The sequence below is a fragment of the Hetaerina americana genome, unplaced genomic scaffold (assembly GCF_022747635.1).
Source record: "Hetaerina americana unplaced genomic scaffold, ioHetAmer1.1.p SCAF_11, whole genome shotgun sequence".
NCBI classification, from domain to species: domain Eukaryota; kingdom Metazoa; phylum Arthropoda; class Insecta; order Odonata; family Calopterygidae; genus Hetaerina; species Hetaerina americana.
The window spans coordinates 33787988-33800278 of NW_027286181.1; the positions used below are offsets into that span (position 1 = coordinate 33787988).

The following is a 12291-nucleotide window of genomic DNA, read 5'->3' on the forward strand; positions in this document are numbered from 1 at the left end:
GATTACGAAGCAGCATTCGATTCATTATGGTGGCCCCATTGCATAAACCAGCTCAAAAGGTATAAAGTCCCGGGACCAATAGTAGAACTTATTAAAAACTATTTCTTGAATAGAACCTCCAAAATACAACTAAATAATCTGGAAGTTGAAAAGAACATTACAAAAGGGGCACCACAGGGATCCATACTCGGTCCTTTTCTTTGGAACATCTCCATGAACGATTTACTGAATCAGCCCCTTCCTGGAAACTGCAGATGGACAGCCTATGCTGATGACGTTGTGATCACAATGCCTGCAAATTCCAGGAGAGAAATAGAAAAACTCGCAAAAGAATGTTGCCATATAGTGGAGTACGAAAGTGAAATTAAAAATTTCTGTGAATAAGACTAAGTACGTCGTATTCGGGAAAAAATTGTCACGAAACCCAACTATAAAAATCTATGGTCAAAACATCAAAAGATCCTCCACATTCAGATACCTGGGCATTGAATTCGACGAGAGACTAACATTCCAAGAGCACGCAAATTACGCAGCAGGCAAGGTCAAGAAAATATTAAACTGCTTAAGAAGGCTGTGAAGAAACCGATTTGGCATCACCACTAATAGCTTAAGAACTATATACAACGGAGTCACCATCCCAATATTGGCATACGGCAGTGAGGTGTGGGGAGAGAGACTCAATTACAGCAGAATCCGGAGAAAACTGGAAGAGGCCCAAAGATCTTGCCTAATTGCAATATCCGGGAGCTACAATACGGTCTGTAATGAAGCTCTACAAATAATAACTGGGATACAGCCGATAACGTTCTCAATAGAGGAAAGAAGAATCAAGGTACGGATGAAACAGATGGAAGAGGCTACTCTGGGAGATGTAGCTTTGTCTCCAACTGAGAAATGGAGCAGGAACAGGAATTTTATAAGAGCGTATTTCCTGGATATGTGGGAACGCGAATGGGAAACATTAGAAAAGGCATTGAAACAACCAGACAATTTTTACCTAGCGTGAAGGAAAGAATGAAGATCAACTTTAAAACTTACAACGGTATTACGCAAATTTTAACGGGCCACGGGGAGTTTAGATCATACCTCAAGAAAATAGGGAAAAAAAAGGAGGGTACGTGTGAATGCATGATGGAGGAGGACACGGCAATACATAGAGTCCTTTATTGCCCAATTTATGCCGAGGAAAGACGCGAACTGGAAGCTATCCTTGGGAATTTGCACAACGTCCAACAAATTGGGCAATACCTACATGAGGAACCGATTAGGAAAATATTGGAAAGATTTATTAACAAAGGATAAAGTAAGAACGGGGAGAGTAACGGAAAGGAATGGCATGTAACTCATATTTTGTATTTTGTAAAATTTACGAAATTGTATTGGGGGTTTAAACATATAGCACCCCAAAAAAGAAATTGAAACAATAAATGCCCGATCGTGCTCGAACGGGCCCAATTAATTAATTAATTATTATTAATTATATCTAACTGTTAGCATAGATCTTCCCTTCTTCCTTCTCGATAGTGATTTAACCTTGCCGTATAGCACACCCTATTTATCCTTCCTCTGCAAACTTTTCATATACTCCCATTGCGTTTTCCACCACTCTTCTTTTGCTTTATTTGCAACTCGTCTCTATTTATTATTTAACTTTTTGTACTTCCTTTTTGTCAAACTCTGTTTACATTCCTCCATTTTCTTCTATCATCTAGCGTTGTAATCATCTCATCCGTAATCCATGGTTTCCATGTGCTTTTCCCGTTAACGGTTCCTATATTTCCTTTTGCGGCTTTCGATATCCTTTTCTTGATAAATTCCCATTTTTCTTCGATAGTACTTAGATCTTTACCGTCATCCATGATTTTATCTATAGCCTGCTGTTACTCCTTCCTCATCAATCCATTTAGAGCTTCTACATTCCATTTCCTAAACCGCCGCCCCTGCCTTATGTTTTGAAGCGGACTTTACACTTCATAACAACTAAATTGTGGTCAGAGTCCGCATCTACTCCCGGGAAGCTGTGCGAATTGTTCACCCTGCCCTTCAGCTTAAGCCTAGCCAAAATATAATCTAACTGTTACATTTTTCAGTTACCTGGCATTTTCCATGCATGCATACGCCTTACTTGATGTCTAAAGGGGATCGAGATGATGCGGGGGCTAACGTACTGGCTTCCCACCCAGAGGGCCCGGGTTCAAATCCCGGCGGTGTTGAATATTTTTCAGAGGTATCTCGATCCCTACTTGTGGTGCTTTGTGGAGGGTACTCTGGGTGAGTACGCCGTCCGTCGGATGGGACGTTAAACTGCGGATCCCTTGGCGCCTTTCGTAAAGAGTGGGCTAATGCCGACGCCAGGTTTCTCTCTACCCTTCACCCTTTCCTATCCATCCCCTATGGCGCAAATGATCTCAGCTGTCGGTCGCCTCCCCTTAAAACTACTACTTGATGTCTAAACTAAGTTTTGGTGATGACTAAACCCTATCTTCTACAGAACTCAATTGCTTTCACCCCGCGGTCTTTCCTCGTGTCTAAACCGTAGTCCCCACCATCTCTTCCTTCACCTACCGTCGCATTCCAATCTCCCATTGCTATCAAATGTTTCCCTGCAGGAACACACGCGATTATGTCCTTTAACTGATTGTATATCCTATTGACTTCTTCCTCCTTATTGTTGCTCGGTGGCATGCATACCTGAACAATTACCAAGTTCGTCAGTTCCGCTTTTATCTCTATCATCAATATTCTATCTGTCTTTTTCTACGCTTACTACACTTCTTCCTACCAATTTATTCAATATTGTGGCAACCCCTCGTTGCCTCACGTCTCCGCACCTGTACATAATACTATAATTACCACTCCATTAATCCACGCTATCCTTCCATCTCACCTCGCATAGACCTAAAATATTTATATTTCCCCTTTCCATCCCTCGCTTAATATTCTCTAATTTTTCTATCCTAAACATTTTCCTAACATTCCACGTTCCTATTTAACTAATTTGGTCCTCTTTTCCTCCGCCTTCTGTTCTGCTGCTGTCGGTTTTCCCTTGCAAGGCTTTCTTGAGGAGACGACCGCAGAATTCTTGCCCCTCCCGCTGCCGAGCACGACACATGGCCGATTGCACCGAGTCCCGTAGCTGCCAGGACTCATATTCTCTACAGTGTCCATGATTTTGTTCTTGGGAATGATAATTGAGGTGGTTTCCCATTGTCTTCCTCAATAGTGTTTTTAACGTGACACCATCATTTAATGGCCGCCCCATTGGGGTCAGACGCCTTTGTGGCCGACTCACTGAGGAACAGACGCTGCGTGGACTACCATTCGTCTGGCTCCTAACCTTTTACCTATCTGGCATAGGTGACCCTGCCAGGTGCAATTATTATTACTCCCGCCAGCAGAGCTCTACGGGTCATCGGAGCGCACAAGCCCTACCACCACGTCAAGGTTGTAGTCCATGGGAGGGGTGTACTCGTAGACTATGCCATGCATTATTCGTACTTTCTACGAGTACCTTAACACGGTGAGTAAATCTGGTGAGCTTACAATAAAGCACTTTGGACTTGCAAAACGATCTAATTGTCGCTTAAATTTAGGTAACTGTCTTTCATTTTCATTCATTTAAGGTATTTTATCTATTTAAGGTACCTAGGTTTTGTACGGTCCCTGAAATTACTATCTTTTACGTATCACGAGAATTTCCTATAATTTTTCCAATTTATTATTTCTTTCACCATTCCTTTGCAACTTCCACCTCCTTCGTGCTGACTAAAAATATCACCCTCTTATTTCCTCTTCTCCCACTTACCCAACGTTCTCCCTTCTATAATGGCCTTATGCATATGACTTGCACCTCTCCCGTAATTCATACTGTCAACATTATTCTCTGAATGCATTTTAGACTTTTTGCTTGAGGTACCCATATGGGTATACGTGCACCTTTACGAAAGATATAATGAAACGATGCTTTATGATTATAACTTCCGAGGTTCGTTGATGACGAACAGGTTTCATGAAACCTTTGCATCGATGATTCGCAATGACACGCGTTTCTTACTCCTTGACGTAGACTTCACCAGGGTTACTGATTCTACAGATTCAACCATTATCGCGATGTCTTTGGCAGAAGGGAAGGGCTGCATGCAACTTCTTATAGACGTGGAAAAAAAGCCGGCTCCCCATTAATTTATGCACTCTGCAAACATATTGAAAAAGTATTGGCATCTCAAATCAAAGTACTATCTTCAATTTAAGCGTAAAAAATCATTTCAAACAATAGTGAGAATTCTCCTTTATAGCAAAAAAATTAACTGTAATTTTTTTAGTCTCTTGCGCACTGGAGAAATTGTATTTGCCATTGGAAGCTCAGCCATGGCAGATAGGCCGAACGGCAGACAACACAGCGTCTGTTCCTCATTGAGCCGACTGCAAAGGTGTCTCACCTTAGCAGGGGGCCATTAATTGTTAAAGCAACGTTCGAAACAATATAAAAGTAAAGAGTGAAATCACCGCATTTGTAGCGCTGCATAAAACCAAAACCTTGTCTTTGATAACAATGATATTCGTAGATTAAAGGCTATACATATATTATTATTGTTATTACTAGGTAATCTACCGGTTAAGGTAGGTTTTTGGATGGACATAATTACTAATTTAATAATTTGTGACCCCTAGCAAAACACAACATCCTACTCTACATCAGGCCCCTCTTCAGCTCTGAGTATACCAGGTATGCGGATCCGATTTTAAAGAAACTCGGCTTCGTTAAACGGGTGGTGGGGAAATGTAACGAGAAAGTTAAAGAGAAGTGTTATTTTGCTCTAGAAAGACCTCATTTGGAATATGCCGCAAGTATTTGTGATACTTGGCAGAAAATTTGGAAAAACAATTAGATAAAGTCCAGAGAAAATCCGCCAGATTAGTTAAAAATTGTTATAATAAGAACACAAGTGTGACAGATCTCTAAGGGGATTTAGGCTGGGAGCCACTTAAAGTACGAAGAGAACAAGCGAGACTTAGACTTTTAGAAAGATTCAGAACAAATGAGTTCAACTATGAGACTAAAGAAATTATAATGGCCCCACACTACTTATGTAGATCAGACGACAAAGATAAAATAAGGGAGATAGATTCCACTACAGTTTTCTGCAAATACTCATACTTTCCCCGAACAATCAGAAATCATAAAAGTAAGAAACCGAAGCCACTTTAGAAATATTAAACACATTGAGTTTACAAGTCGGACCAAAATTAAACATTCCAAAAATATCAGGTATATTTGAAGGTAGATGTGTATGTTAGTTGGTTGTTTGTGTGTTTGCATGTGCGTGGGGTGTAAGGGTCCTTGCACGAATGTATACCATGTCTTGTTTGTAGACTGTAAATTTTTTCCACCCCATATGTCATTCAATCATACAATGAATGTAAGTCATCATGTTTTAGGATGTGTCCAATTAGTTTTTCTCTTCTTCTTCTTGAAATTAATCGCCATAAGCTCTCCATGGTTTCTGGCTCAACTTAATGGCAGTTAATGTTCATCAAATGAAGAACATAATGTATTTTTTCACTGTTATTTACGTTGCATGAACGATATCTTTGCAATATGGACAGGAACGGAACGACAATTAGACAATTTTGTAAACACCTTAAACTCCCAATACAAAGTTATCAATTTTCATTTTTCATCAAATGAAAAACGCAATATATTTTTCCACTGTTCTTCATTTAATTTCTATAAGCTTTCCTGATACACAGATGCACCGCTTCATTTGCTTCTCTACCTATCCATTTAATGGCCATTATTCTTTGATAGCACCACATTTTCAACGCCTCCATCTTCTTTTGGTGATGAAGTTAGTGTGCCCCTAGTGTCTCATGCCCGTACAAAAAGATGCCCATGCATAAAAATCTATGATTTGCTTCCTTATTCTATATTTTCTCATCTGATTATTTCGTTCCTCCTTCGCCATTCCTTTTTCACTTCTTATATCTATTACTTCTTCCGTTGCAAGTGACCTTTCAGCATAAATAGCAAAACTTTTACCCTCGTTCCGGAATACCTTTCTTTAGTCTTACTTGGAGACATTCTTCCCTTGCCTAACATGAAAAACGCCATTCAGATGATGGGAACGGATAGTGTTTGGAGGGAGCGTAAAATAAGATTTTTTTTAACCACTCGCACTTTTCAAGCGTATACGTGGAGAAAATGATAAAAGAGGAAAGTAAAAACTGGAGATAGATATGAAAATCATGGGGGGATGCATAAAATCCGATAGTTTTGCGGATGATCAAGATTTAGTTTGCCATTCAGACAAGAGATTGCCATAATTTCTGAACGTGTTGGAAAGCTACTGCCATTGGTATAGGATGAGAATGAGCAAATGGTGTTCCGTCGTTCGTGCGCGTGAAACTGGGGCATGGGGCTGGGGTACCTGAGGCATTGGCGAGCTGAAGGCCGAGAGGCAGTTCCTACTGACAAGGAATCACTTGATCTCCCTCCTGAGTTTCGCAAACCTACGGAGAATATTTCTCCTTCCATTCCCATCTAATATCGGCATTTATTTCCATTTTCTTACTCTTTCGATCACTCATATCGCTGCAGGCTTAAATGGAACACCCTCTACGTGCTCTCATAGTTGTTACTCCATCATTTCTTAGCTATAATATGAAGTGCCACCGAGATTGCACAAACTTCTGTGCCATCATTGATATACGAGATGGGCGATACCCGACGTTTTAATGGACAAACTGTACAACAGTATAACGATACATTCATTTGTCTCTTCTAGCGACGCATAACGTCACATCCGAAACTAAAATATGCCCCTCTTCAATTTCACATACTTCCTTCCTCCTTTCAGAACGTCCAGTGTTTCTATCCTATCCCTGCCCCTTCCTCGCTTGCCTAACGTTCTTCCAATTATCACAGCATTCAACATTCTTTTGCCATTCAAAATGCTCTGCATCTTTATTGCCTCTCCTGGATTTCTCCCGGCAATCCCGTCTCCTCCCCAACCATGTCTAGGCACTTCCTTCGGTACGATTACAAAGTACTCCTTCAAAGTTTTGTAATTTTGAATGTGAATCGTTTCTTTCAGTGGCCAATGCGCTCTGGAACAACATGCTGGAGCCAACTGGGAACAAGTCAACGCCAGTGGAACACAACTTGCTGAGTACGTTCCACTGTCCTACCAAAGAGGCTCCATACTTCTTCACGAGAAAAAATTCGCTCAACTTCCTTCGAAGCGGTCATCAGTGATACAAAATATCCACGTTCGTGGAAGCCTTAAAGTACAAATAATATGATAAGTGGACGTTAGACAATAATCACGTCTTCCGACCATTAACTTAAACGTATTTCTACTTCAACATACTTTCAAATTCATATATTTAGTACAGTGTACGACAAGAAATGTGGAAGAAAACATGTGGAGCTGAAGCATGACCTATCGTTAGTGCAAGATGACAAGTTATTAATGCGGTACAGTGCTTTATAAGTGCTAAACTGCTTGGAAGATAAGGACGCTGTGAAATTATTTGCAGGATCCATCCAAAACCCCCTACCCCCCTCTATCTCTCTCACTTGGTAAATTGTTCTTAAAGCTAAAATGTGACAACCAGCGTAGAGGGACAATTTCAGTATTGGGAAAGCATTAACAACGCTTCGCAGAATAAGCTGATGTATCACGTAATGCGATTGGTGCCTCGCTAACTGCTTTCACACGCATTCATTTGCCGTTCACTCAACGCTCAGGGCTGAGCTCAGACCTCAGCGGCAAACCCTAAGGACACGGTTGAGAATCCCGTTTCGTGTCCATGCTAAGAAATTGAGCCTTGAGAGATATTAGGGAAATTGAGGGAATTTATTTGGTCGTTTTTACTCATTTCACATACCGCGAAAACTCCACGAATATTCTATAGCTGCGTTTTTAACAAGTGCAAAGATATTACGGTCAATGATAGTCACTGGAATTGAATTCAACTACTTAGTTAATTAGTAGTTAATTGAACTACTTAGTAAGAGAACAAGAACAGAGAAATCTCAAACATCATCATAAATTAACACTTTTTTGTGCGCCAAATTAAAAATTACGTGTGATGGGCTATTTACATAACAAAATTGCCTAGCTTTTTGATGCCGAGTTCCCATTTCTGTGGAGTCAATTTGGCCACGTTACTATTTCCATGAATTCTTGCACGAAATTGATATGAAAGTGGTCGAAAGTCAGCAGTGCCATAACAGTCGCCAGCATTATTATAAAAATTGCAGTTGTATTCGCATTTTTCAAGTCAAAAATTACGTGAAAAGGACAATTTACCTTACAAATCTATCTTTTATATGAGAAAATTCGACCAGTGGAAACGCTGAGGCATGGGATTTTATGCGCATTTTCAACTCCGACATGGAGGGATTTTTCCTAAGGGTCGACTTTTAGCATGCAGTACGATTTCCCATTTCGGTGGCATTTACAGAATCGAAAACAGAACTGAAGACACTGAAATTAATGAGCATGCTCCTCGGAACGTTTTCTCAGCTCGGTTTAGCGATAATAAATCAAGAAACGATAGATCCCCGTGTACTATGAGGCAGTGCCTTCACGTGGATTTATATCTGTAATGTACAATCTAAGGAACGCTCCACCCAAGAAATCCTATGTAAATATCCATTACTGCCATTTATATTTTTAAATTTGTGCAGATACCTTTATCTGGAATACGTGGGCATATTGTTTTGAAAGGGGGGGAAGCTTATCGTTACAACGACCGGTATATCGTTCGGAATATTTTTCGACCATCTCAGGTTTATCTCTCCGTTATCACGACATAGAACAGTGATGGGCGAAATCAAGGTCAAGCGGACCCGTGTATGGGTTCTCGAATCTTACATCCCTGGTGTGAAAATGACTTTTTAAATATATTGAACCAATTGGAATGAACTATGAAGTTTCGTGATCCAAAGAATGAAGCTATAATCGAAGAGCTACAGATGATTTAAGGATGTATTATGTGGTATTTTAAGATTCCACGTGACATAAATGTATATATTTTACCTATAAAAACGTGAAAAATTAAATTGTTAAGCCTCTATTTTTATTACCTTCTCTTGTCTTGATCATGATCTTCATGATGGTCATTATAAATGCCGGAGGTACCTTTTTGGTAGTTAGTAAGAAGTAATATAAATAAAATTTAGAACAAACTGACAAACAAACTTATTTCCATTAATTATAAAATTTAGAGCAAACTTGTTTCCATTGATATGTTAATCTTGCCTTAATTAAGGTCCATGAAATAAAAATCCAAGCAATGGGTGTAAAGCAATCATTAAGAATAAGTGACATTGCAAAATTATTAGTTTCATACTACAGTGTGAATAAATGGCCTTTTATAATAGTGAGCAAACCAATGAGATGGGTTTAAATGGGCAAATATTCACATGGAAATCAGTGCAAAAATTCAATTTCATGAAACATGAAGGCTATCAATTTTAAGCATTTGATTTTACCAAATTAAATACTTAACTAAACAAAACATGATTGTGTAAAGGCTTAGAGTTAGAGTTTTATAATATAGTATGGTAGAAAAATAAACCCAAAAACACAATATTTGTTTTCACAAGCAATAAAAAATGAACACATAGGTTTTTGGGTTGAAAAATGGTCTCATTTCCATTATTGTAGGCTATCGCCACTTGATACAAATCTTTCTAACTATTTACATTCTTTAGCCTGAAAAATATGGGTCTTCATCATTATAGTTTCACGGATAGTCCTCAAGTCAAATCTTGATATATCCACGATACTAACATTAAATTACGTTGAGACATTAGATTCCCTATACCTGAATCAAACTTTCTTATGAATATATAAAAGTTTGATTTGGGGCAACATTAAAAGACACCTGCCCAGAATTTTTAAAATGAAAATGTACTTGGATAGACAGTAATATTAATTTAAAATTAAACTGGGCCCAAACACTGATAAGGAAAAAAATCTATATCTCTACCAGTGGGTATCAAAATTGTGAATTGTTAAAATGAATTATATTCTCCCTACTAAAGTGCAACTTATTTCATAAGCATTAAAATGCACATTTTCCACAGTATTATGGAGATAATGTGGATATTATTCAAGTAATGTGAGTTCCTAGATGAAATTTCATGGGTTAAGGTCAATAATTGATGAACATTTGGGAATTTCTGCATGGAAATGAAGTACATCTGTTGACCAAATTTCCACTTGAATTTCCATATGAGTTCCCCTTGAATTCTACGAATTGTTCTCAATTGCCCCAATTTGGTCTACTAAAAGATCTGAAGCATGACAGGAAAAACTTTAAACCAAAAATGCAGACAATGTGAAGTTTGAAGGATATATCATGAAAACATACCTATTAAGGTCGATAAGGAGATGAAAATGGAATAAAATCAGGGTTTACTTGTTTAGTAGGTTTTAAGACGGCATTCAAAAGAGTTAATTGGGTAGGATCAATGAATGCACTGCAGAAAATTGGAGTAGATTGGAGGGGTAGGAGACCTTTCTATAACCTATGTAGGTCTCGGACTGCTCAGGTGCAAACGGTGAATGGATAGTCTAGATGGGCAGAGAGAGGAAGAGGAATAAAACCCATTATCACTAGTGCTCTTCAAGATATATGCAGAGGAAAAGGTGAAAAGTCATGGGAAGAACTGAAAATAAGAATGAAAGTCAGTGGGTAATTTATAAAATCAGTTAATTTTGTGGATGATCAAGCTTTAGTTTTGAGCATATTGGAGCTTTGAGAAGTTGAGCATTGGGAGAAAGTCAGTGGGAGTGAAATTAGGCATGGGAAGAGGCCGAGAGTAAAACGATGTTTATGAGGTTTTTCAGATCGAGGAAGTAAAGTTAAAGATAAATATAGAATGGAAAAAATGAAGCAAATGGAGCAGTTTACCTATCTTACTAACGTTTTGAGTCAATATGGCAGTAGTGTAAGGAAATATGAAGAATTTTGCCATACAAAGACACTTTCACAAGTAGGGAATGAATCATAGGGACCTTGAATAAGCATCAAAAGAAAATGTTCTTCAAACCCTCCATATGTAGCTTAGTTGTGTACGGCATGGAAACATGGTCATTGAAGCAAGGTGATAGATATAGATTGGAGGCATTTGAAATGTAGAAGTGGAGAAGGATGGAAAAGATGAAATGGAGAGAAAGAAAAACAAATAATGAAGGGTTAGGCATGGCCTGGGAGGAGAGGGAAGTGTTGGGAGAAATGCATATGAGGCAGAAAAGTTAGAAGCAGAGAATTTTAACTGACCATAGGATATTGAAGACTGTGGTAGAGGATAGAAGAGGGCAATTGAGGAAAGTGTAGAAATAGGATAGGCATGCCAGATGGAATGAATGCATCATACCATGGTGTAGGCTGGGTCCATCCAAAATCTACCTTCACTGGTAGAAGACTAATAATAGTAAGAACTGAAAAATTTGATATGCCTTCTCATGGATAATCAGAAAATACAACTTTTTACTCACCATTCCCAAATGTTCATGAGATTATTTTAAGTTGCTAAAAAAGTAAATATAGTATAATTTAATGTCTTGATACATGGCATGTACATCTAATAAATTAGTTGACATAACAGAACTCATATAAAACTCATACTTTATAAAAACACATCAAAATAAATTTCCTTAATTGCATCAATATATATCGTTTTCAAAAACTTTGACAGCAGTGATTATAATCATACTTTACCAGTAAATAACTGCATGTACTTATGCAGGGAAGAATCCTTCATTTAATTATCATGAGTAAAAATAGAAGAACTAAGATAGAATAGTTATTTTCAATGGCAACAAAGAGAGGTGGAAAGTTTGTGGTGCTGAAAAATTATTTCATGCAAAACTGGCTATTAAAGGATTTAATATAACATTAAGCAGGCCATGGTTTTGAAGGGTAGAAGGACTTATTTCTTGAGAAAAGCATGCTGTAATTTTCCTCTGTCTATTATTAACCAACTTCAGCTTTACAGACAGCCCAAAATAATTATCGAAAAACTACTTAGCAGACTGAAAAATCTTGATTGAAATGAAATATTGAGAGAATTATTCATAAAAATGTACAAATAATGCTAAAAACTTAGAGTTGAGAGGCTTTTACGCTTTTAATAATGGCAGTAAGGTAGCTTACCTTTTTAAATTTGGCATTTAATGATCTATCAAACAAATTCTAAAGCATTTTTCTTTCCTTGATAATCAGTAAACAATGACGAGGGAAGAGGGGACAGGTTTCCAGGGTCATGTCACT

At 38.3% G+C, this 12291-nt stretch overlaps 1 protein-coding gene across 1 annotated transcript in view; it reads left to right on the plus strand.

The window, feature by feature from the left end:
• LOC139700854 (phospholipase B1, membrane-associated-like) overlaps positions 1-9191 on the plus strand; it is a 57493-nt gene extending 48302 nt beyond the window's left edge. Inside the window, exon 8 of the mRNA XM_071599285.1 lies at positions 7095-9191. Within this exon, the coding sequence (XP_071455386.1) occupies positions 7095-7255 (161 nt within the window). The 3' untranslated portion in view covers positions 7256-9191. The remainder of the gene's footprint in view (positions 1-7094) is intronic.
• Positions 9192-12291: the final 3100 nt, after the last annotated feature.